This window comes from Podarcis bocagei (assembly GCF_964188305.1).
Source record: "Podarcis bocagei genome assembly, chromosome: 3".
Taxonomy (NCBI): domain Eukaryota; kingdom Metazoa; phylum Chordata; class Lepidosauria; order Squamata; family Lacertidae; genus Podarcis; species Podarcis bocagei.
Genome location: NC_138127.1, coordinates 17,590,079 through 17,617,268, shown reverse-complemented (window position 1 = coordinate 17,617,268; position 27,190 = coordinate 17,590,079). Strand labels below are relative to the sequence as shown.

The 27,190-nt window shown below is 45.7% G+C and overlaps 1 protein-coding gene across 1 annotated transcript; it reads left to right on the top strand.

Annotated features, from left to right (window-relative positions):
* Nucleotides 1-580: 580 nt before the first annotated feature.
* LOC308583303 (uncharacterized protein) lies at nt 581-25,517 on the top strand. The gene is made up of 14 exons (XM_081187116.1): nt 581-704; nt 2,932-3,039; nt 3,989-4,040; nt 4,348-4,480; nt 7,390-7,531; nt 8,225-8,356; nt 9,260-9,384; nt 14,903-15,105; nt 19,871-19,977; nt 20,177-20,228; nt 22,111-22,243; nt 23,407-23,548; nt 24,318-24,449; nt 25,379-25,517. Exons 2-14 carry the CDS (start codon nt 2,953-2,955, stop codon nt 25,502-25,504), a joined length of 1,566 nt encoding a protein of 521 aa, XP_081043242.1. The 5' UTR covers nt 581-704; nt 2,932-2,952; the 3' UTR covers nt 25,505-25,517.
* The last annotated feature ends 1,673 nt before the right edge of the window (nt 25,518-27,190 follow it).

Sequence of the window (27,190 nt, the reverse complement as noted above, 5' to 3'; positions counted from 1 at the left end):
TGTAAAAACATGCTGATTCCTGGACTGTCCGCGGGCCGAATTTAGAAGGCAATTGGGCTGGATCTGGCCCTCGGGCCTTACTTTGCCTACCCATGGTCTAGGTGTCAACAGTGGGGCCTGTCGGGACCTCCTTCTCTGGCCAAAGATGTCAATGAACAAATTGATGATAATATCTTGGCACAAGCTCTCATGGGCCACGTCCAGCTTTGACAGAAAAGCTGGCCCACAACAGCTTATGCCACACTATTTATTAACAAGGTTGTTGATCTTTTGAAGAGTTGTTCAACTGGATTTGCCAAAAAGGATTCACATGGTTAACTCTCTGGAATTTATCACACACTAACTTATATTTAAATCCACACAGATCTGAAAGTTCCGGGTGTTTTCACACATGACATTAAAAATCATCTTTGACCTCATGTGCACGTTAGAGAGAACATCATTAATCCGGGGTAGAAAACCGACACTTTAGAACCGAGACGTGACGAAGTAGCCAGTACTAGTGCAGGAAGGAACTGCAAATCCTTGTTGAGCTTGCAAATGTGCCTTTAGGTTCACTCAAACAGAGGCTCGAACGTTATCTTTATTGTTTGAGTGGCAAAGTCACCTCTGTGGGAGGAGTTCCAGGATTTAATTGCTTTTAGGCAAAGCTTTTTGTGCCACAACAGGAAGAACCGCCTGACGCTCACACCAAAGGCTCCAAGGTTAGTTCCTGATGCACATCCATGTCTTTAATAACTAAGTTAAGGCTATACAAAGAAAGCAGGGACAGCAATCATAAAAAATGTTGGCGTGGTTGCATTTAATCTATGTCTTCTGAAGAACGGTTTAACAGGCAAAAAGGAAATGCCTGTCTGTATGAGTTTGCATGCCACTTGCCTCAAGAGCAAACATTCAGCAAATGAAGCATTTGTGGTCATTTCCTCCATGCTTAGAGAAGGTTCGCCTTCCACCTGCTGTCTTTCTCCTTGTCAGGCAACTGTCAGAGGCACATGAACGCTGGCAGAAAGCATGGCAAAGGCAGAAGTTGTCTGCTTGCCAGCTAACTCAGAGTTTGGGTGGAGTTAAGACATACAATACTGCTCTTTTGGATTCTTGTAATAGAACCTTAATTTTAAGCCAATTTTAAGGCTTTGTAGCTTCAAGATTGTTGAAATTACAGCTGCATATTAATTTGGCACCTGAGGTGATAAAAAAACATGTCCCGTTGGAGAGATCACAACTGAATCAACCGGTAGAACAAGCTTCTAAGGAAGGTTAATTTGTGTCTCCTGATCTTTCAAAAGCAATGTTAAAAAAGCTTGTTTCATAAGGTATTTGGCCACAGAGTGATGCTTTTCTAGGATTTGTGGTTTCACTGTCATCATGCTCTCATTGGAGAGTTGGCAACCAGATGGATGCTGAAAGCTTTTGTTATGTCGTGGAGCTTTTCAGTTTTATTGTTGGTTCTGTGTGACTTCATATCACTCATAATAAGCTGCCCTGTGCGTGAAAAGGCAAGTGTGTTTCAATACAGACATGAATAATAAATAAAACCTATCAAAGAAAACAAAGATCTGCATTTAGTTCCCAGACTTGAGATGAATATTGTAAAATGTACCTCCTGCAAAATATTGTTAGTCACCCCAATCCCTGCCAAGCTGCGCACAGGATTCTAGGGGTCTTGGACCCCAAGCCAGGTCTGTGCTCCTTTGGAGAATTGAAGACATGGTGGAGGCTGTTGTAGCTTTAAGAAATGGTAAAGTTAAAGGTAAAGAACCCCTGGACGGTTAAGTCCGGTCAAAGGCGACTATGGGGTTGCGGAGCTCATCGCGCTTTCAGGCCAAGGGAGCCGGTGTTTGTCCACAGACAGCTTTCCGGGTCATGTGGCCAGCATGACTAAACCACTTCTGGCCCAATGGAACACCGTGACGGAAACCAGAGGGCACAGAAACACCTTCCCGCCACAGCAGTACCTATTTATCTACTCACACTGTTGTGCTTTCAAACTGCTAGGCTGGCAGGAACAGGGACAGAGCAACGGGAGCTCACCCTGTCGTGGGGATTTGAACCGCTGACCTTTCGATAGGCAAGTCCAAGAGGCTTAGTGGTTTAGACCACAGAGCCAGCACTGGAGTCCAAGGCATCTCCCCCCCCCCCCAATTGCCTTCAGTCAGTCTGCCCAATATGGATCTCTGTCTTTGTTCTCCCTTCTCCTCAGTACACCTTGCCAAAACACTCTTTCCCTGTCACCTCACACCCAGTTACCTGGCCAACCTTCCAAATCCCCTCTGTTCACACCTCAGGGCAGGGGGAAGGACAGTTCTCTTGCCTTGCCAGTGGTTTTCAATGGTCCTCTATTGTTTCTTAATGGCCCTCACTTGGCCAGGTCATTTTTGCATTGGCCAGCCCAGGAATTCCTCTGCAGCTGATATACAGTGGTGCCCCGCAAGACGAAAGCCTCGCAAGACGGAAAACCCGCTAGACGAAAGGGTTTTCCGTTTTTGAGCTGTTTCGCAAGACAATTTTCCCTATGGGCTTGCTTTGCAAGACGAAAACGTCTTGCAAGTGTTCCGATTTTTCCCCGCTCCCCCCCTTTTTCTAAGCCGCTAAGCCGCTAAGCCTTTAATAGCCGCTAATAGCCTTTTAGCCGCTAATCCGCTAAGCCTTTAATAACCGCTAAGCCTTTAATAGCCGCTAAGCCTTTAATAGCCGCTAAACCGCTAATAGCGCTAAGCCGCTAATAGGGTTGCTTCGCAAGACGAAAAAACCGCTAGACGAAGAGGCTCGCGGAACGGATTAATTTCGTCTTGCGAGGCACCACTGTATTCCCTTCATATCCCAACTAATAAAAATCCTACTATTTATTAATTTTCTTCCCCAAACTTATACTGTTTGCATGGCTTTCAGCTTCCCCATAAACACTTCCATCTTTCCGCTCTTTTCTTCCAGAATACCCAGCACCTGAATACCATGGCTGGGAAACCCAAGCTTTATTATTTCAACGGAAGAGGGAGAATGGAATCCATTCGCTGGCTGTTAGCTGCTGCAGGTGTTGAGGTCTGTGCCTTTGTTTTCTTCCAGAAGGAAATCTGCAAATGAGTTGCTTGTTTGAAGTCATGCCAGGATGACCACGGGAACCATTGCCACAATTAGAGCATCCTTAGGACTATATCAGCAGACAGGAGACTGGGTTTCTGATCTAGATGGTTTGGCAGGGCAGCCACAGGTACATAACCCATTATTTCACAACGATAGGATCCTTGGCTGTCACCCAACATCATGGACACATTTCCTTTCGATGCAATATTTTTTATTTTAAAAACCAAGGAAAGCATAACCAAGGCAGCCACAAGGCTTCCTTTTTTTACAGGAGTATATCACATATCCCACAATGTTGAAATGTAATGTTGAAATTATCACTAAAGCTGTCAGGTTATAGGGCCACTTGGAAATCAGGAAAGAACTGTATGCTGGGATGCTGCCTCCGACTCCCTCGCCTGACTCCCACATTTTCCAGGTTAAGCAGGCTGCAAACCCTTTTTTTCTTTCTTTCTGGAATACAATAACATGGAAATGAGCTCTCAACATGATAGACAAGTGTGTGTTCTTGTTTGAAATTAACAGAACCACTTAACAGAACAACAGCTGGCATGCCGGGGACTAGGAAAAGATTAATTTAGCTTCTACATGAATTAAAGTGCTATATCAACCAATTATGTCTATTCACTCAATATCCCTGATCCATAATAATCCATTAATGCTCTGTATAGTCTCGTAATGCAGCCATGGCTGGTTTGTATGTTGCTTAGCCTTTGGACCTCTATTTAAAAGTTTCATTCTTTCTATTCTCAGGTTATATAAATTGTCCACTTAGATGGTCACTGATGCAGTAGGCTATGACCCATAAAGGCATATGCTGTAATAAATTTATTGGTTAACGTGCTACAGCACTCTTGGTTGATTATTTAATGAAATAAATGAAATGTTAGTCCTCTCGCTTTTTCAGTTTGAAGAAGAGTTTTTGGAAACAAGAGAGCAATATGAAAAGTTATTAAAAGGTAAGGCTACAGATTTAATAACTTCATCCAGATCCACAGCTCTGTGTGTGTGTGTGCCAAGAAATTCTAATGCAAGTGTGTTTGGGCAGGGTGTGTGTGAACAAGAACTCAGCTACGTTGATTCTGCTTCACCATTGGAAATGGTGTTACAAGCATCTCTGCTCTCGCTATGGAACGTGGGCAGAGGTTCAACCCATGAACCCCCCCCCCCTTTTCTTTAAATGCTTCCTTTCCCATTGTAGGAAGTTCACCATGCAAAGCGGTACAGGAACTTGCCAGGGCTGACATGATGATTCTCTTTCAACAGATGGATTTCTGCTCTTTCAACAAGTCCCCATGGTTGAAATTGATGGAATGAAGCTAGTGCAGACTCGAGCCATCCTCTACTACATTGCTGCAAAACACAACCTCTATGGGAAAAACCTGAAGGAGAGAGCACAGTATGTTTTTAGAAGCCATATTACACTAATATGCAAGGTTTTTTCTGGCCTAAGCGTCTGCTTTTTTAATATAACAAAACAATAAAGGGTAAAGGTAAAGGGACCCCTGACCATTAGGTCCAGTCGCAGACAACTCTGGGGTTGCAGCTCTCATCTCACTTTACTGGCCGAGGGAGCCGGCGTACAGCTTCCAGGTCATGTGGCCAGCATGACTAAGCCGCTTCTGGCAAATCAGAGCAGTGTATGGAAACGCCGTTTACCTTACCGCCGGAGTGGTACCTATTTATCTACTTGCATTTTGTGCTTTTGAACTGCTAGGTTGGCAGGAACAAGGACCGAGCAATGGGAGCTCACCCTATCACATTGATTCAAACCGCTCACCTTCCGATCGGCAAGCCCTAGGTTCTGTGGTTTAACCCACAGTGCCACCCGCTTGAGGAGAAATGAAGGCAGGAACTGGTGACTGAATAGTGCAACAGCAATAACTTAGAAGAGGGGATACCCTCTGAGCTCAGCTTCAGGTAGCAAAAAGGTCTTGAAACAGCTGTGAAGAAGCATATGCATATGTTTTGCATATACACTTCTTCCATATTTATAGCGATCATCTAAGAAAATTTGGAGTTGGATTTTACAGCCCCACTTCTGTCAAGGTCCACTGTTGGTCAGAGAAATCAAAACTGAGATGGAACCTAGTAACAGGAAGCAAGGCTGGCTGATATTCATTGCATATCTGTTGCAACCGAGTCTACACACACACACACACACACACACACACACACACACGTAAGGAGGTCAGGAGCCCAGAGCAGAATGTGCAGACCCTTTTAAAGCTTCAGAAATTGTAACAGAAAGACCACCCCTAATTGTAATACCATTGTAATGCCATAAAAATGGGTTCTACACTCTACAATTCTATGATTCTATGTAAATCAGATCCTGCTCAGAGTTCATGTTTCTCTGACATATTTACAAGTCAGGCATCTTGACTGGCAGACAGTACCTGATAACAGCCCTCCCTGGCCTGTCTGAGACACCCTTTTGAAATGGTGAATACCTTGACTCCAGAATCCATTGACAAGGACCAGTTTCACTCATACACAGATCTGCCTTTTTGACAGGTCTGCTTAGATAGTTTCCTGTTAAACCAGTTTCACAGGCGGGAGGCTCAGGAAGAATTTCCTGCTACGTGGATGGAGGGGTCTCTGAGGTCGACTAGAGGCTAAACATGGCCTCAGCCTTGCTCAGTGTATTCGTTTGGTTCATGTTTTATTTGAATAGAGTATGGTTTCATTGATAAATTGGCCCTTTTGTTGAGAAAAGGGCCTGACTGAAAGTAGCCTTTTATCAATACTTTCTGCAGAGTGATTGGCAGATGAAGGGTTAACCCGATAGCCTGTGGTACCTCTCTGACTCCTGCAGTGGCTAATGTTGTGCAAAGGGATTAAGACTTTGGAAGAATCATATATGACCCTGAGGATCATCTACTACAACTTTAATATGTAGCTGTCCCATACGGGGATCGAACCTGCAACCTTGGCATTATCAGCACCACGCTCTACCCAACTGAGCTGTCCAGGGTGTGTTTTAGCATTTTTCTTAGTATTTTTGAACTTTCATGTTTTATGTGTTTTATACACATGCATTCCTCAGGGGTGCTTATTAGGAGCACCCTAATACGATTATGAGGGACGCAGGTGGCACTGTGGGTTAAACCACAGAGCCTAGGGCTTGCTGATCAGAATGTCGGCAGTTCAAATCCCTGCGATGGGGTGAGCTCCCGTTGCTCAGTCCCTGCTCCTGCCAACCTAGCAGTTCGAAAGTGCGCCAGTGCAAGTAGATAAATGGGTACTGCTCCGGCGGGAAGGTAAACGGCATTTCCGTGCGCTGCTCTGGTTCGCCAGAAGCGACTTAGTCATGCTGGCCACATGACCTGGAAGCTGTACGCCAGCTCCCTCGGCCAATAAAGCGAGATGAGCACCACAACCCCAGAGTCGGCTATGACTGGACCTAATGGTCAGGGGTCCCTTTACCTTTATGATATGCAAAATGAGCTATGGAAGGAGAAGACAGGAAGTCATTGATATCTTAAGGATGTAAAAATGAGTACTTTAAAATGTAAAACAGAAAAATTAATTTATATAGATTATATTTATATAAATATTTATATGTGGAACTAAGCAAGAGGACAGCAGTCAGGGAGAGAAACTTACCACAGATTCAGGAAACAGCTACCAGGAAGTGTCTTAGCAAAAACTGCTGGAGGGTCAGAGAGAGTTAGGCGTTGAATGCAAGCTTGCTTTAATCAAGTTCTTTGTTTTATTTTACCCCTGCGTGATTGTTAATATTACAAACACCACTTGAAGCAAGGCATAGAAGGCGTGGGAGGAAAGGCAGAACAAACAGAGATAGGGAAGGATTTGGTTTACAGTGCAGTTTTATAAGCAAGTTGCCCCCAGTACTTATTGACAATACTGTAAAGGTGTTCCTAAATAGGAGGTGTGTTTATGTGGTAGGAGCAGATATTCCCCCCCCCCCTGAATTCAAGCCTATGCATGTTTCCTTGGACGTAAATTCTTCTATGGCCTATGAGGCTTGGTCCAGGTACATAGGAATGCCACCTCAGTACACCTGCTAGCCTGTAAACCCCACACTGAGTGTGTAGATCCCTGTGTTGATCCTTGACCATTCAGATGGTGGCCTTGGGACCAGCGGGATCAGCATGCATCCAAGTATGCGTTGCACAGATGCTCAGCTCCACCTCCTCCCTTCTCCTCCACCATTTGCTTTTGCATCCCATCAAGTGCTGGAGCCGAAACCAGACACATGGGAAGCTAAGCCTCAGCAACGTCTAATGATCAGGGCAGCCTGTAGTTTATTTAGGATGACATTGCCTCTCTTTCCCCCCCCAGAATTGATATGTACGTGGAAGGAACAACCGATCTTATGGGAATGATCAGGGTTCACCACAAATCACCTCCTGGAGAAAAAGAGAAGAATCTTAGTTTAATCATTGAACGCGCCACAAAAAGATACTTCCCGGTTTATGAGAAGGTACGGTATGTAACGTGGGATGTGGGTGGCGCTGTGGGTTAAACCACAGAGCCTAGGACTTGCCGATCAGAAGGTCGGTGGTTCGAATCCCCATGACGTGGTGAGCTCCCGTTGCTCGGTCCCTGCTCCTGCCAACCTAGCAGTTCGAAAGCACGTCAAAGAGCAAGTAGATAAATAGCTCTGGCGGGAAGGTAAACGGCGTTTCCGTGTGCTGCTCTGGTTCGCCAGAAGTGGCTTAGTCATGCTGGCCACATGACCCAGAAGCTGTACGCCGGTTCCCTCAGCCAATAAAGCGAGATGAGCACTGCAACCCCAGAGTCGGCCACAACTGGACCTAATGGTCAGGGGTTCCTTTACCTTTAACTTTACTGTATGTAACATGCTGGCACCACGTTCTGCTATGTCATATTTTGTTGAAAGTGAAAGGCCATAGATTTTGGTGCTAGTTAGGGTTTGGCAGAACCATGTGCTTCGGTAAAAAGTGGGGTGTAAATGCATAAACCCTAAAAGGCCGGGAAGAACAAAATGGTCTTTGCCTGGTGCCATAATGACCAACGCATGGCCACTAGATGACCCTCTGTGTGAAGGACATTCTAGATATGAGTGCCACCCTGAAAAGGCCCTCTCGCCTTGTAGCTACCTCCTCGCTTCGTACAGCCATGTACATGCATTCAATGAACTTTTCTTCCGTAGGTTTTAAAAGAGAACGGGCAACCTTTCCTTCTTGGCAACCAGTGGACCTGGGCTGATGTCCAACTGATTGAGACCCTATTAATGGCAGAAGAGAAGGAGTCCACCATTCTCTCACAGTTTCCTTTGTTGCAGGTAAAAGAAGTAGCTGAATTAACAATGACCGTGTACTCAGTAATATAAACCTTCAGTTGAAGTGAACAGGCATTTGACTGATTGTGTCCTCGACATTTTCCAAACTCACGTATAGCTAGTCAGATGCTGATACTCCTGAGAACAAGGAAGTATGTTATACAACACAACACCATTCTAATGAAAGCTAGAGTTTCCATAGGATTGCCATATTTCAGACAGTGAAAATCCAGACAAAAATGGTTTCCGGGGGACAAAGTTGTTGAGCTTTTTATGGCAAAATCGCAAAAAATAATAAAAGTAAATAAATGCTGTTTGGGGGCTATTTTTAAGGAAAATGGCCAAAAATTGCACTGCCTGCATGAGCTGCCATATGTCCAGATTTTCCAGACTTTTTTTGCTGATTTCTGCCTGGACATGGCTAGAGACAGCAATATCCTGGATATGTCCGAAAAATTCCGGACATATGGCAACCCTAGTTTCTATCTTAGATTACGTTGAAGGCCCAAGTCCCTGCAGCAAAGTATCCTAAACCTTTATCTCTTGCTTTCCAAATGAGTTATCCATTTTATGCACATTTCCCCCTAATATACACATTTTTGTATACATTTTTTCATTGCAGAACTGCATTGCAAAATTCAGAGAAGGGCCTATTTCCAAGGGGTAGCTGTGTTTCGGTTAGCATTTTGTTTTGGAAAGTATGAATTATTGGTTTTACTATTGTGGTTTTTCCCAAGAGACTTCAGGAACTGACAGTCGTTGATGGGGGCTGCAGTCAGCAAACTCACACTTCTCAGGATTTGGGCCTGACACTTACACTGGTTTCAAATTTGTTCAGCACTGTAATTTTAAGATTGCAGACCTAACTTACTTGCTCTGAATGATTTGCAACATTTGCAATTTTAGGCTTTTAAAGCAAGAATGTGTGATGTCCCTACGATTAAGAAGTTCCTTCAGCCTGGAAGCCCAAGGAAGCCTCCCCCCGATGAAAAATTTGTAACAACAGCAAACAGAGTTTTCAACAGGAAATGAAAACTGGGCATATGTTGCACTGTGTTAACTCCTATCTGGGAAGCAGCTGTCTTTAACAATGCTTTGCAAATGCTTCTTAAAGCTAGTGAGCTGCTTTTAAATAATAATCCAGTTGGCTTCTGGCTAACAAATAAAGTTTTGAGATAAATGCTAATCTAAAACTCTTTAGCGGGCCACATTTGGGTGTAGGGGTGGGCGATTACAAACCTAGATTGGGGCAATATATTAAGATAGATAGCATTTGACAATAAAACAATAAAAATGATGTTATAATAAGAAATGCTGTGTTTTTATCCAGTTTAAATACTTAGGCTGGGGTCACAGACATGATATATGAAATGGCACCCTTGAATATTTCCCCTGGTGCTCATGAAGCCTATGATACTCAGGTCCTCTTTGTCATGAAATAGTTATCTTTCCTCCTCTTGAACAAGTACACAGAGCTGAAGGGGGATATTGGAAGAGTGGTGTTCTTTGGCATTTCCTCTTTCAGCTATATGTGCTTTTCAAATTTTAGACTGGCACCTTGGGGGGGGGGGAAATAGAATGACTGGCAATCTTTCTCCTTATTTCTGTAGTGTAGTGGTTGGGAGTTACTCATGCGTAATCCTGCCCCGTTTGAGCATCGGATTGCCTGGTTAAACCCTCCGGACTGCACAGCCCATCTCAGCGTGGCTGCCCTTAGTCACTCGTAGAATCTGTCTGTGGGCGTTTCTTAAAGCGCTGCCAACATAAGAGTTGTTTGATGCCCAATCGTCTCCGCCTCTCACTGCGCGGGAGTCTCCTGCGCAGGGTGGGCGTGGGCAGCGGGGTGCTTGGGCTCTCCTCACTAACTTCCAACGAAGAGTCCTGGAGCCCCTGCACCTCCCTGTCCCGTTGCTCTCCTGGATCCCTGGTGTTACACTCATTCTCTTCCCCTTCTTCCCAGCTGAGTCTCCCCCTAGCGCTGGGACCTTCTCCTGCAGAATCAGAGACCCTCTCCTTCTCCCGTGCCTCTGATGTCAGTTCCCTGACATCCAGCAATCCCACTTTCTGCTCCCCGTCATCCACTTCCTTTTCCCTTCCACTCTCTTGGTCACTCCAGTTTCTGTTCAGCTGCTCATGTGCCAACCCAAACCCTGAGAAGAACATAGAGCTGAAAGAGGAAGTGGGAAAGGGTACTTCTCTCCCAACTTCCTCCTTCAGCTCTATCTACTTTTCCAGTGGGAGTAGCCAGAGGGCAGAAAGTGAGGTACCGCAGGAATCAGGAGAGATAGCAAGCATGGCTTGCCAGAAAGACTATGTACAGTGGTACCTTGGGTTAAGAACTCAATTCGTTCTGGAAGTTCATTCTTAACCTGAAACGGTTCTTAACCTGAGGTACCACTTTAGCTAATGGGGCCTCCTGCTGCCGCTGCACCACCACCACACATTCTCACCCTGAAGCAAAGTTCTTAACCCGAGGTACTATTTCTGGGTTAGCCGAGTCTGTAACCTGAAGTGTCTGTAACCTGAGGTACCACTGTATGTACACACATAGGTAAAGATGATCCTTTTGAAAATGCAGACTAAAAATGGCTGTTCAGATGACTGTATTAACCAGAGTTGTCAGCTGTTGGAAATGTCTCTAGGACCTGATGATAGGTGAAGGTAAAGGACCCCTGGATGGTTAAGTCCAGTCAAAGGCAATTATGGGGTTGTGGCACTCATCTCGCTTTCAGGCTGAGGGAGCCAGCGCATAGCTGTCAAGTGTCCCTTATTTGAAGGGACAGTCCCTTATTCCAGCGCCATGTCCCGCTGCTATCCCTTATTGATGGATGTCCCTTAAATGTCCCTTAAATGATGTCCCTTAAATTTCAAAGGAAGCAGCTCCTCTCCCTCCCTCCCTGCCGGCCAGGGAGGAGGGAGGCTCCAACTGTGTTGCTTGGCTGTGTTGCTCACCCAATAAGAAGTCTAAGAACGACTGGGGGTGGAGCTTGCATGCCTTGTGTGTGGCTAGTTAATGCAAGCTGAGGGGTTTTTTGAATGCTGGACGCCATTTTGTTGCATGTGCTGCTGCAAACTTTGCAGTGCAAAGCCAGGCCGGGGAGCCATCTTAAGTTGAGGCTGCATAGGCTTTGTGGTGCATGTGATTCAGATTCTATTCAGTTGAACCTCTGGTTACAAAGTTGGTTGGACAGTGTTCTCGAAGCTACCAGCATGAGTTTGACCAGACTGCAGGAGGACAGGAAGACTGGAGTGCCTGGAACAGGTGAGGCTGCAGGTCCCTTATTTTGGCTGCTGGTCCCTTATTTTAAGACTGCTGGTCCCTTATTTTCAAATCTGTAAGTTGACAGCTATGAGCCAGCGTTTTTCCACGGACAGCTTTCCAGCTCATGTGGCCAGCATGACTAAACCACTTCTGGCACAACGGAACACCGTGACTGAAGCCAGAGCGCACAGAAACGCCATTTACCTTCCCGCCACAGTAGTACTTATTTATCTACAGTAATACCTCTGTGAACATCTGCCTCGTCTAGCGTCCGTTCCAGCAAACATCCACAGCAAACCCGGAAGTACTGGAATGGGTTACTTCTGGGTTTGTCACTCGTGCATGCTCAGAAGCACAAACCGCTCCACGCACATGCGCAGATGAGCACTTTACCCTGTGTCCTTTTCTGCTAGCGACCGGGGCTCCGGAACGGATCCCGGTCGCAAAACAAGGTACCACTGTACTTGCACTTGCATGCTTTTGAACTGCTAGGTTGGCAAGAGCTGGGACAGAGCATCAGGAGCTCACCCCGTCGCAGGGATTCAAACTGCCAACCTTCGGATTGGTAAGCCCAAGAGGCTCAGAGGCTCAGACCACAGCGCCACCCATGTCCTACATTGGTCCACCTCAGACCTGGAGCTGGTCCTCCTATTCTCTCATCAGGAATTCAAGCAAATGGAAAATTAAGGTTGCCTCATGCATGACGTGACAGGAAGTGTATGGCACCATTTTTACACCTGACAGGAAGCCACCGGCCCTGTCAGTCTGAGATGCATAGAGCAGCTATGGTAGGGAGCAGCTATGGTGTGGTAGGGAGTTGCATTAGGTCCTGAGGTGGAAATACATACTTTGCTGCAGGTTTAATTCTGTTTGGTGGTTGTGGTGGTGCAGTACCTTTGGAATCATAGCAGATTCATACCTTAATGGACCCATTAAGACCCGTTTTGCTCAGTGAGGTCATGTGGACTCCAATCCCAAGCACTGTTTGCTCAGAATGAAGCAAGCCCCAATGCATTTTACAGCTTTCCTCCCAGGGAAGTGTGAAGCCTCTGATCATCATGTGATGAATGCAGATATCATGCATTGTAAATCCATGAAAAATGTGCAGCTCTGTACACAGGATTCTCTCAAATACAAAGCATAATGGACCCTTTCTCACCTGCTTTGAATGCGTGAAACTGTACATTTCGGTCTACCTTTAAAAAACAGTAAATACAGCAGTTTCAGATAGAACATCGTTTATTCGTGCATGCCCACATAACTTCAGTAATGTTAACCAAGCCCAAGTTTCTGTTTTTTGTTTTGTTTTTTAACTGAGTGGTAAGACAAGAGGAAGAGACTCCCCCAAAGTAGGTGGAGTTTCCTGGACTGCAGGATTTTGAAGGCACAATTTATCTGCGTGTGGAGAAAGAGATCAGCTAAGTTCGGCTTTGCAAAAGGTTAGTACTGGAAGTTGAAAATAAGCAACTTTTTCAGCCTTAACAGGTGCAGTCCTATACAGTTCTACTCAAAGGTAAGCCCCATTGAGTTCAGTTGAACTTGCTCACAGGCTAAGTGGGGTCTAAGAGGCTTTAAATTAGCTGCTGTGTGGCTATTGGGTTCAATATTCACCCCAGAAAGCTGCGTGCAGCAATGCAAGAATATTTTACTTTGCCATTGGCATGAGGAAGTAGGGGATAAATAATTGTATTTTAATTGATGAAAGCAAGGAAAGTGGGAATAAAGCATGGGGTGGATTAGCCAGGGTAAAAAGTGAAAGTGTGGGGTTGGTTAAAGGATACTATAATAAAGAGTGGCTGACGTTCAGTTAGATGAAAGCAATCTCAGAGTCATGATGGGTTCAACCCCCATGTTCGGCAAAAGATTCCTGCACTGCAGAGGGTTGAGCTAGATGACCCTCGTGATCCCTTCCAACTCTACAGTTCTATGATTCTATGTTTTGCTTTGAAGCACAGCAACAGGTTGAAGAGCGTTCCCTCTTGCTGTGAGAAATGGGGATTTCACATGGATTTGCTGCATACTATGTTGCTGGAGGGAAGGGGAAGATTGTTGGGCCTCTTATTTTAATAGAGCAAATACATTTCAGGTGTGGAAGGGTAGCCAGTGAGGAATGAACGACCATCATCTGAAGGGGCAAAACAAAGCCTGTAATCTCTGAGCATACTGCCCTGGCACTTATTTCTGTAATGGCACTTATTCAATGGCGCTTATTTCTGTAATGGGATTCCCTAAGCACACTTTCCTGGAAGTAAATACCAGTGACACTTACTTCCAAGACAACATTTTTTAACAAAAATGTGTGTGTGTGTTTGTGCGTGCATGCGTGCATGCGTGCATGCGTGCGCTGCATTTAAATATTATTTATTATGCATATTTTTTCTTTTAATCTGTTGCAAAACATCCCTCAAGCTAAGGATTGGCTTAGCCATACAACAGCACCTGTTGATTTGACGGCCATATAAATTGCAAAAAACAAAACACAAAACCCCCAAATATGTTGCTTTTCTTCTGCATACTCTTCAGTGCAGAGAGGCCTGGACAGAGCAGCAGGGTACACTTGCCCCAGGTATTGGGGGGCTATGGCGGGGGGGGAGCACCAGGGACCAGCTGCTTTTCTCTTTGTGTTCATTACTGTACATTCTAACCTTGGGTCTCAGACAAGCTTTGCATGAACTTGAGTGCAGATAATATAAGAGTGGAACATGTGCAGTTAAAATGATAGCCTATCCGACAGTACAGATGATTCCTGATAGGCAGTGTACCCAGAAGAGTGCCTCTTTAGCAGGGTTGTTTTTGCCTGAAAATATGAACAAGGTGCTTTGCTGCTGGTATCTGCCTCACACCAAAACAACTTGTACACACCAAATAACTTGAATAGTGTAGACTGCAGAATCTGTGTGCATGAAACGAAGTGGTGATGGCATCACTTTCCTGTTTCTATATTGAGAAACGGCCACCACTGAACCACACCAATGCAAAACACCTCTTCTTCTCATTTCTTTGGAAGAATTACTCAAACCCCACCTTTGTTAGTCTAAAACACGGGTGTCAAACACCAGGCCCGCGGGCCGAATCCGGCCCGCCAGACCTCGTCATGCGGCCCATGTAGCTGCCGCCAGCCACCAGCCTTCACCTTTTATTCTTGCGCTTTTTTTTTTTGACACAAGAAAGCCACCTCTTCAGTGCATGCGCGGCAGCCTACAAGCCAGAGAACGTCTGCCCTCTAGCGGCGCCAAACTGCTGATGCGGCCCCCGATGAATTTGAGTTTGACACCCCTGGTCTAAAGTCTTCCCCGTTTCTCTTTATTCCTCTTTCTCACCTACCAGGGAACCTCCATTGGGCATGGGAGAGAGTCAGACCTGGAGGGAGATGCTTGGGTTTTGCATTTCCAGAGATGGGAGTTCAACTTATCCGCATTTCCCCTTGCGTGTCGAGACCCCACAGCCACCCCCTCGTTGGAAATAACTCACACAAGGACACGGATATTAGGTTTATGTATTGGGCAAATTTTGGGCCACAACTTTATTGAAATTACAGAATGTGAGCAGTATTGTCTTAGGCATTGATTGGACCTGACCATACCTGACTCCTGCCCATTGTGCAGGAAGTCCAGTAAGGGTAAGCCACCGGTAGGGGGAGCCCTGTCGATGCGAATCCACTCAAGCTCCCCCTGGTATTTCCGTCGGGGTTGTGTCAAGGCCCTAGCCCCCAGCCGGGCTTCAGACTAGGTCAACACCCCTGGGTTCCTTTAACGGAATACCCTTAAGCAGGGAGGGGCAGGTGATGGCCACACCTCCCCTCCCCCACACAAGGTCAAACAATGCCTAACTGCAACCCTAACAAAGTTGTGATGATTGCTACGAGGTAGGTGAAAACCAAGTGGCCAGTGCCAATTTGCCAAGTGGAAAAATTCCTACCAGGCCCCTCAGACAACCAAGGCAACCAACCAAAGTCCATAGCAAGGCCATTGCCTAACCTGCAAAATAGGGAGGGAAGGCGGGTGATTGAGGAAGTGAGCCAAAGAGAAAGTCCTCTGGCTCGCCCCTCCGTTTAAACAGCCCCGACCACGCCCCCCCTGGACAGCAGGTTGGCTGGCCGGGCTCTGATGTGGCCGGGATCCCCCAGGCAATGGGGGACAAAGTCCCCCGTCCCCGGTGGGGAGTGGGTGGCCATGCGGTCCACCGCAACTCCTCCCCACTGGGAAGTGGAGCGGATTTGTCCCTCCTGCTGCTCCCATCTCCTTCCATAGGGAAAACTGCTCTTTAGAGCTCAATCTAAGCAAATGGCACTTTTGGTTTTCTGTAGACTCCCATTTTCCCCAGTTTAGAGCCAAAGAGAGGGTTTTCCCTGGGAAAGGAGGAGAAAACCACTCCGACTCATCTTTTCTAGGCACAGGAGAAGCAGAAGCGTGGATGAGCCCTGTGTGTTTCTCCCTCCTGATAGGTCTTGTGCAAACCTGGAACCTGCACGGCTCCTGACAGAGCATCACTTGAATATCTGTTACCTTCTCCCACCTTCCATCTGAAGGCTCCTTAACAGATGCAGGCATGCAGAGCCAAACTATTGGGCAATTGTTCTTTCTTCCCTTCGCCCTGCTTAGTTGGCCAACTAGGCTGATAAAGGGTTCTGGAGAACAAGAAATTTTGCACACTATTTTGTGGCATTTTGGTTGACCTAATAAAGGTATTGTACTAAAATGGATTTTGGAATTTTTAAAATGTGGGCCAGCACTTTCCTGCTGTAGGCGAATGACCCCTGATAATAACCCTCAAGGCAATACCCTTTCCCCCTTTCAGTTGTCTCCAGCTAGAAAATTTAATTGTCCACCCACCACCCATCCTGGTCCAACTGGAAACCTCTGAATCTCATGATTTGCCATGAATGCATCAGCATGTGAGAACAGCTAAAGGGGGGTATTTATTTCAGGTGAAATAATTAGATCACCTTATTAATTAGAATGAAACGAATACTTTATATATTTACATATGAAATTTTTGCAGCCAGCATACTGGATCTGGATCTTAACAAGTCCTACGTTTCCAGAAAGCTCTTTGCTTTCCCCCCTCTTGCAATTACATCCAACATCTCTGATGTGCTGTGGATTTCATTCCAGTCTTAAAATATATGCTGCCAAAGCTAATCAAGAGCTTTTGAGCTATGCATTGTTTACAGAACAATGATCTTATAGCACCCATCCAATCCATCCATTTTTTGACGACAATTGAAATTTGAGTGTTTGCTTTAAACCTTTGAGCACTAATACCCATAACTCGGCTTGGGTTGAGTTACTTCATAGTGACTACAACACTGCTTCTCTACCTGCCTGTCCCCCCTTGGTGTCAGGTATTGCCAAGAAAAGCAGGATGACCTGGCTCAGTCAGACATAATGATCTTGAGCTGAGAAACTATGCTGGTTTCATATTGTGTTTTGCAAAAAGAAATTAAAGCACAGTTCCCCAGTTCAGACCTCATGGGAAATGTGGTTTAACTAGCCAGGATCTAGGCACTGAAGCTGGACATGTGAAGAGAGGAGTGAATACGCATTGCACATGCACATTGCTCATTATTTAGCCAATAAACAATGGCTTGTTGAACCATTCTTCAATGATCTGGATTTAGGAGAATGGAGACACAAGCAGGGGCACATTCAGATTGCGGGATTACTGCATTTGTTTTCCTGACTATAATGCCAGCGCTGCTATCCTAGATTCTAAGGTTCCCTTTTCACTGCATTACCTGTTGCGTTGTGTAACTGTGGCTTTTTGATTGATACCGTATTTTTCGCCCCATAAGACGCACTTTTTCCCCTCCAAAAATGAAGGGGAAATGTGCCTGCGTCTTATGGGGCGAATGCAGGCTTTCGCTGAAGCCTGGAGAGCGAGGGGGGTCGGTGCGTACCGACCCCTCTCGCTCTCCAGGCTTCAGGAAGCTCTGCGCAACCCTCGGGAGACCGGCTCCGAGGGTTGCGCAGAGCTGCCTGCAATCCCGGGACCAGCGCAGCTCTGCCCGGCCACCGGGAGCCTGGGGAGAAGCTCCGCCCCGCTCCCGGTGGCCCTGCAGAGCTGCCTGCGCTCCTGGGACCAGCGCAGCTCTGCCCGGCCACCGGGAGCCGGGGGGAGAAGCTCCGCCCCGCTCCCGGTGGCCGTGCAGAGCTGCCTGCGCTCCTGGGACCAGCGCAGCTCTGCCCGGCCACCGGGAGCCGGGGGAGAAGCTCCGCCCCGCTCCCGGTGGCCCTGCAGAGCTGCCTGCGCTCCTGGGACCAGCGCAGCTCTGCGCCGCCATCCCGAGCGGGGCGCTAAGTCCCGCCCCGCTCGGGATGGCGGCACAGAGCTGCCTGCCGTCGCGGGACCGCAGGCAGGTCTACGCCGCCATCCCGAGCGGTGCGCTAAGTCCCGCCCCGCTCGGGATGGCGGCACAGATCTGCCTGCCGTTGCGGGACGGCAGGCAGGTCTACGCCGCCATCCCGAGCGGTGCGCTAAGTCCCGCCCCGCTCGGGATGGCGGCAGAGATCTGCCTGCCGTCGCGGGACCGCAGGCAGGTCTACGCCGCCATCCCGAGCGGTGCGCTAAGTCCCGCCCCGCTCGGGATGGCGGCAGAGATCTGTCTGCCGTCGCGGGACTGCAGGCAGGTCTACGCCGCCATCCCGAGCGGTGCGCTAAGTCCCGCCCCGCTCGGGATGGCGGCAGAGATCTGCCTGCCGTCGCAGGACCGCAGGCAGGTCTACGCCGCCATCCCGAGCGGGGCGCTAAGTCCCGCCCCGCTCGGGATGGCGGCACAGAGCTGCCTGCCATCGCGGGACTGGTGCACTTCTCCCCATCGCCAGCCCCACAAGCTCGGGGGACAGCGGGGAGGCAGAGCGTGCCTTCCCACTGTTCCCCGACCTGGTTCTTCCAGCCCCGCACCTGGGGGGGAAATAAATTTTTTTTTCTTTATTTCCCCCCAAAAAAACTAGGTGCGTCTTATGGGCCGGAGCGTCTTATGGGGCGCAAAATACGGTATATTGCCATGTGTGCTAAATTTTAAATGGTGGAGGGAAACTGTATGCTAGAATGCTGCCCCAAATTTGATCATGTGAAATTCTGGGTTGTTTTCCCCCTGGAAGTAATTAACATGGAAATGAGCACTGATCATCAGCTAGATTATGCTAGTTTTTAAGAAGTGGTTTTTACATCCTATGGAAGATCACATAAAACATGGACATTATCAGGTAAGGAAATGTTGGGACAATGGGCAAAGAGCTGCTTGAATGGAGCCCAAGTTCCATCCTAACGTACCTATTATATTGTGGTGAGTTTTGTGGGTAGCTATGCACTCAGTAAGGGATGCGGGTGGCACTGTGGGTTAAACCACAGAGCCTAGGACTTGCCGATCAGAAGGTTGGCGGTTCGAATTCCCGCAACGGGGTGAGCTCCTGTTGCTTGGTCCCTGCTCCTGCCCACCTAGCAGTTCAAAAGCACGTCAAAGTGCAAGTAGATAAATAGGTACCGCTCCGGCGGGAAGGTAAACGGCATTTCCGTGTGCTGCTCTGGTTCACTAGAAGTGGCTTAGTCATGCTGGCCACATGACCTGGAAGCTGTACACCAGCTCCCTCGGCCAATAAAGTGAGATGAGCGCCGCAACCCCAGAGTCGGCCACGACTGGACCTAATGGTCAGGGGTCCCTTTACCTTTTTATGCACTCAGTAAGCCACACCATTGAGAAACTTGAGGCCTGTGCATGCCTATTGTAATCCAATCCACCCTGCTAAAGAACAAGAGCTCACTCATGTGCCTTGAATGAGTGGAGGAGGGAGGCTGGGTGGGAATAATGGGAGGCACGCACAGCGTGTTTATGAGCTGAAGGGGATGAGAAAACTAGAAATTGTGTAGACGCTGACTCTTGCCTCCAGGCTGACATCCAGGAATTGTACCATTCCGTATGCCTGGAAATCAGCACGAGCCTAAGCAGGTGTGAGTTCAACTGTGTTCGGTGAAGTTTGTTTGCTCCTTAAGTGTGCTTGGGACTGCAGCCTTTGGAAATTAGACAATCCTTCTAGATCCTTTTCCTGTTGTAACCACAATAATGCTCAGCCTTTCATAATGCATATTCTATTCATTTTTTGTAACATTTAATAAAATTCATAATACATATTCTCTTCATTTTGCTCCACCTAGTTGAGCTGTTCTGCAAAATTCTATCTGCATGGTTGTGTACACAATTGCTGGTTTATATTTAATTAAACGTTTTCTTCTCCCCATTAAATGGCACTCATCAGGAAACCACCAGCTTAGAAAGATGTCTGGGAAACCAAAACTGACGTACTTTGAAGGCAGAGGAAGAATGGAATCCGTCAGGTGGCTCTTAGCAGCAGCTGGAGTGGAGGTTGGTTGCTTCTGTTTCGCACCAGAAATTTGCACAATTGTGTGCTCAGAGCTTTGAACGGGAGTTTTCCCAATTCATAGCTCACACTCTTAGCTATTTCTGTATCTACAAGAGCCACGTAGTAACTTTATGCAATAAAAAGAACTGGCATGACACAGGAATGGAAATAACTTGATCTGTTTTCCTGTCTTTTTTCCAGTTTGAAGAAACATTTTTGAAAACAAGAGAACAGTATTTGAAGTTAATCAAAGGTAAACTCACGGTGCAAACCTATATATGCCTATTCAGAGGGGAACCCCACTAAATTCAGTGGGGCATAAGCCCAGACGAGTGAGCAGCCTTTTTTCTACCCATGGATATTTCTGAAACCACAAAATGTTTACCAGAGACAAAAGTGGAAGGCCTGCATGCAATAAGCAGCAAAATAAGTAAAATCTCTTTTGCTCCAGCCAAGGGTGTTTTCGCACATAAAGCACAAATCATGCTGTTGCCCCCTTCTCCCTCTGCATTTCCCATATATAAAATGTAAATGTAAAATCTATATTGATAGGAATATATTTTAAAATATTTCTATTCTGCCTTTCTGCCCCACACAATAAAACAACAGATGCCCAAATGTGTGTCATTAGTGTTATGTAGATGGCAAATACAACATGCATTATTGGAGATCTGGATGGGGGAAAACATAATTCATGTTTTCCCCAAAATGTGTAACATTCCTCAGTGCAAAAGATCTTTCTAATTTTATTGCACGTTATATCATCTAGGCTACAATATACATTTTTTTCCTTAAAGGCAATTATAGATGGGCTTGAGTACCTGGGTTATGAGACAGACTATCCTTGGAACAATTAGTTTATTTATTTCCTTTTATTTTGCTTGGTGTATTCTTTGGGAGTGGTAGATTATAAAATGGCCCCAGGATCTGACATTAAAATCACCTGAGCATGTAGAAATCTTTCCAGATTTAAAGGTGTGGTTGTTTCTCAGAACCCATGGGAGGATGGAGGTTTGAATCATATTTAAAACAGGGCCTGGGATATAAAGTTTACTACTCAGCAATGTTTTCTTGGGCTTGCCAATCAGAAGGTCAGCAATTTGAATCCCCGCAATGGGGTGAGCTCCCGTTGCTCTTTCCAAGCTCCTGCCAACCTAGCAGTTTGAAAGCACACCAGTGTGAGTAGATAAATAGGTACCTCTGTGACGGGAAGGTAAACAGCATTTCTGTGCGCTCTGGTTCCTGTCACGGTGTTCCGTTGCACCAGAAGCAGTTTAGTCCTGCTGGCCACGTGACCTGGAAAGCTGTCTGTGGACAAACGGCGGCTCCCTTGGCCTGAAAACAAGATGAACGCTGCAACCCCATAGTTGCCTTTGACTGACCCTGATCATTCAGGGCTCATTTACCTTTATCTTTTTTTACCTAAGCCTTTTAATTGTTTTAAGCATTGTTACCCTACTTTTTAGCCAAAAAGCTTCCCAGAAACAAGACAGTTCCTGCTCTCAGGCTAACAGTCTAAAAGACATGACTCAAAAGGAAAAGGTGTTGGGCAGAGAAGAGGAAAATAAGCAAAAACAAACACCATCACGTTACTTATAGAAGCCAGCTAGGGGTAGGGATAAACACATCAGGGAAAGGAGGAGCCAAAGGGGGTCGGTTTCTCTGCAGAACTAATGCCGTGGTCCTTGCACAGCACTTTGTGTCTATGCCGAGCTGTTTTTTCCCACCCTTGCAAACCATGTAAATAATTTGTTGTGGTTTTCTATCTCAAGTTGTGAGCTTGATGGCACCTGGGAAAGATAGGAGAGCTTATTCAATGTCTCAAATGTTGGACTCATTGGTCATAATAGCAGGGAGAAGCTGGCTTTTCTTCTCTGACACCAGAAGACCCTCCAGTCTATTTGGAAGGTGCCCACGCATTCAGAGTATGAGACGTGTTGCAAAATGATAGTAGATTGGCTACTTGATCAAAATTTCGCTTGGCTGTTTGCATTCTGGCAGAAAGTGAGGCCAAATGCTAGCTCTGAAAGTGCTTTACTGTGGCAGAATCTTGCCACATTTCTTTAATCTTACAGAATAACCATTTTGGACCGATCAATGACTTTGTTTTGGCTTTTTCCTTTGCTTTCCTAAAGATGGATACTTGCTGTTTGATCAAGTCCCTCTGGTCGAGATGGATGGACTGAAGCTGGTCCAGACCAAGGCCATCCTCAACTACATCGCGGGGAAATATAACCTCCATGGGAAGGACCTGAAAGAAAGAGCATAGTACTTATCATGATTCACCATACTGTACTTAATAGCTGCATTAAAAGACTCTAGTGGTATTAACCGTATTTGCACATGCTCACAAATTTGCATTGCCTAGGAAAGAGAAAAAAGCTGTGAGAGGCCAGGGAAAAGATATTCTTGAAGATTTGGGCTTCTGGTTTGGTGTCTAACTTGTTCTAATGCCCAACCCATATGTGTGTGTGCATGTCTTTGTCCAATGTTGATCACACTCAGGATAGAGCCACTGAAATCAATGGGCAAAAGGGCACTTCTTCTTCTTCTTCTTCTTCTTCTTCTTCTTCTTCTTCTTCTTCTTCTTCTTCTTCTTCTTCTTCTTCTTCTTCAACAACCCAAACAACCTACAATTATGTGGTTTCACTTTGGCATGTCAACGAGTAGAATTTGGCTTCCCTTTCGATGACAGAGGGAGAACCCTGGAGACTGGTGGTGCCTTTGTAAATAATGGCATTATTTACATATCTACAGGTGGGACACACTGGAAGCAAAGAGTCTTTCCATTAGCCAGTAACAAGTCCCTAGGCAGCTATTTGTGCAGTTCTCCTCCTCCTAAAGTAGCACTCCCAGGCTCAGCTACCGTGTTTTTCGCTCTTTAAGACGCGCCCGACCATAAGACGCACCTAGTTTTAGAGGAAGAGAACAAGAAAAAATATATTATTCTCTCCCTCTCTGCACAGTGCCTCTCCAACAAAGCGGGAGGAGAAACAGAAGCAGAGAGGGAAAGCTGCGCAGCACCTCTTCAGCGAAGCAAAGTCAGAACAGCAGGAGGGATCGCTGCACAGCGAAAGCAGTGATCCCTCTTGCTCTCCTGGCTTCAGCGAAAGCAACACAAAGCCTCCTGAGTGCAGCGGTAGCTGCGCAGCCTGCATTCGCTCCATAAGACGCACACACATTTCCCCTTACTTTTTAGGAGGGGGAAAGTGCATCTTATAGAGCGAAAAATACGGTAATTCTGCTTAGAAGCTTCCAGTTCTCTCTTTCTAAGGTGGTTCAGATAACCCCTAAGCACTGAAATAATACATGAGGATAGATCGACAGGCCACATGAGCTAGACACACCTCGCATTTTTATGTTCCTATTTTCCCAATAAGTTCAATTAAACAGATGAATTTTCTCTACCCATGCCTGCCTTGTCCTCACAGCATTGACATGTATGTGGAAGGAACCATGGACCTGATGGGGATGATTATGATGTATCCCTTTTCTCCGCCTGAGCAAAAGGAGAAGCAGCTTGCTTCCATCCTTGAGAAGGCCACTACCAGGTACTTTCCAGTCTACGAAAAGGTATGGCACCAAAGATTCCTATTTGTAGCTACATCAGGGATGGGGAACCCAAAGATGAGCTACTTGGGATCATCCTGCGCCATCTCGGTGTCCTCCAGAAACTTTGGACTACAATTCCCATCAGCCTCTGCCATCATCACCAATGGTCAAAGATGTTGGGAGCTGTAGCCAAACAATATCTGGAAGGTTCTTCATTGGGGAATGATGACTTGGACTAATGGCACAGGTCATATTTTTCGTAGCTCTTTGAAAATATCAGACAGGTTTTACTATGTCCTGAGACTTCTTTGAATATAGAGTGAGGCTTCATCTGTGCTATGCAATTAAGGCAGCATTGTGCAACTTTAAACAGTCATGCCTTCTCCCAAAGATTCCTGGGGGCCAGGTGCACCAACTCTAGGGGGCTGATGAGTTTTGAGCCCCCTCAATATTTTTGGGAAAGGGGCCAATGTTGAGGGGGCCCAGCATGCATCGTAGCTTCAGCGGCCAGCTCCTCCGGAGCATTCGGCCTCCTCCAGACGTTGTGATGTCATGAACAACATGCATTGCACGCACAATGTCACACACACACAATGTGTGCTGGGCCCTCTCAGTGTTAGTTTATTAAAAGTGATCAGAGTGGTTATCATCTTATGTGGCTTATATGACATTTAAGTCCCCAAAATGTCTCACACTGTCCCAACATTTCTCAGCAGAGTTAAAAGTACATTTTAAGGTAAGAGAGTACATTTTACCCAAACCAAGCACACTCTTTATTGTTGTTTTCTAGGCCCTGAAACAGGCTGGGAAAGAGTTTCTCGTTGGCAATTGCCTCAGCTGGGCAGACGTACAGCTGCTTGAGGCAATCTTAATGGTAGAGGAGAAGAAAGCGGAGGTTCTCGAATCCTTCCCTCAACTGCAGGTAAACTGTTGGTAGAGTTCATCGTGCAGAATTCTGCTCTCGTTATGTTTCAGAATGTGTTTGTTCAGACCTCTGGAATGAGGTGCATAGAGTTCAGTTAAGGTTAAGCTATAGTTAAGGGACTATAATGATTCCCTTTCTGGGCAACTGATTCCAAAAAGCTGCCTTATAGGAAGTCAGGTACACCCAGCTCAGTATTCTCTACACTGAATGGCCATTTCTCTATGATTTCAGACAGGGGAACCAATTATTGTACCCAATTTAGCCTAACCTTTGCAATCCCCTAATATGAATCGTTTGGGGGAAGTCATTTTCACTTATAGGATATTTTTGTGCCCTTTCTCCTAATATACATTTTTGTGGGAAAGGTTAACTGGAGAGCAAAATGCAGGGAAGTGCAAATGTTGAAGGATAGCTGTGTTTCAGTTTCCTGTTTCACGAAATGTGAATCATGCACTTTCTTCATAAAATGCAAATCGAACCAAATTTCTCCCCCATCCTTACAATAAACGGGAAGTTGGGGATTGAGGAAAAACAGGTACTCAAGAAGATGTACCCTAGGGAAATCCCCACATAGCTCCAGCAATGCCCAGAGGCTTCCACCTAGGCAGCTGATTCCAGCATCTGTTTTCCATATAATAGGAGTGAACCTGTTTGGCACATTTAGATGTTAGCGCCACAGAGTGGGATCCATTCAGGGGGAAGCAGCAATCAGACTGTGTGGATCAGATATTAGCTTTTTATGTGCAGGACAACGAGTCTCTCTTTCTGGTGGTTGGTTAACGTATATTGGCATAATTCCTTACTTCAGGTTGTATTGTCAAATATCCTTTAGAAGGATGTTAGTCTATACACTACGAGCTATTCTGATGCTATATATATATATAAACACGTCTTCGTTTTGTTTTGTTTTTTGATTTTTGCCCTAGGCTTTCAAAGCAAAGGTGAGCAATCTTCCCACCATAAAGAGGTTCCTGCAGCCTGGAAGCCAAAGGAAACCACCCCCTGATGATGCATATATCGCAACTGTGCTGAAGATTCTCACAAGTGACTAAAAAACATTGCATCAGATTTTAAGGCTGCTTGCCAGAGTCACCATGAATGCTGAAAACCAAGGGATCTTTAAATGAAATGATTGTTACCTGCCATGAAAAGCAAAAGTGGCAACATGGAATGTTGAGCAGATGTTGATTTAAAGTGTGCAAAGTGCTTGCATTAAAATATTCAACAAGAGTGTATTTTCTTTCATACTGCAAAATGACAAGGCTATTTATGCATTCTTTCATTCACATATTTATAACCTCCCATCTAATGCATTCTTATTAACCAGAGTGACTTACAATAATAATATATTTTTTTAAAAACCCACAATCCATAATCAAAGACACACACACGTAATGGATTGTAAAACAACACTGTTCACATGGCTCCTCCAAAGCTAATGGAACAGGCAGTATGGTTAGCTAAAAAATGCTTATTTTCGTAACATATGATGTAAGGACACTATATTTTTTATCCAAGGCTCAACAGAAGGACAGAGTCACACGCTGGGTTCAATATAGTTTCCAAACAATGGCCAAAAGGAGTTTAAAGAGTTGGACAAATTTAAGGTGGGTTGTCTCACCAAGAGAGGGAACGTCAATGAAGTTATGTACCCTCAAGTGGATAGTAGTATGTCTGGTCCCGGTAAACAGCGGTCTTCAACATTCCTACCAGCAGTACTCTGTGGCAATGGTTTATTAGATGCATGGTGGCTCTATAATCTGACCCTAAGAGATTATTCTTTCTAATCCTTGAGCCACAATATTTCGGAATAGATCATGTAGTTCTTTCAAATCCCTGTCTGATAAAATAACAATTTGATAATCCACATGCATGAATCAGACCATGCTTCAATCATCGTTGATTTCAACGCTATGAGAGGGGGTCTCGAGACCCTTCTTTTGGTGCCTCCCAATAACTCTCTTAACACATACAGAAATTAGGAACAGACTAAAAACAGAATTGATAGCCTATTTTGAACTGAACCAGTTTAGGCCATAATCTGGGATGCTATGAAAGCAGTACAGTGGTGCCCCGCAAGACGAAAGTAATTCGTTCCACAATTTTTGTCGTCTAGCGAATTTTTCGTCTTGCGAATCACGAAATCCCATAGGAATGCATTGAAAATCAATTAATGCGTTCCTATGGTCAAAAAAAGTCCAAACAAAGCCAAATTTGGTACAACAACAGTTTATTAACTGCTCTTTAAAGTCACACATACTGTAAAGAGCAGTTCAAAAATTGAAGGGAAAATAAATTAACTTTATAAACAAAACATGTCTTTGTTTTTAGACAAAGGAAACAAAGCCGCGAGACGTTTTCGTCTTGCGAAGCAAGCCCATAGGGAAATTTCGTCTTGCGAGGCAAATCGAAAACGGAAAAACCTTTCGTCTAGCGAGTTTTTTGTCTTGCGAGGCATTCGTCTTGCAAGGTACCACTGTACTGAGGAGACATTGCCTAAAGTCCATCATTTTGAAGAAGCAGAAATCAGCATTGCAAACTGAGATGGTGAAAGAAATATCGGCCTCAGCAGACACAAGGACTGAACTGAAAACTTTATGCCAATTTATTGCGGAAGCACAGTGGGCTTCTAAACACTAGATGCTGAGTATATAAGCACCTCTATGCAAAAAGTAACCGTGTATATTATGAGCTTGGAAATAAATGCTCTAAAATGATAGCGAGAGCCTTTAAGGTCC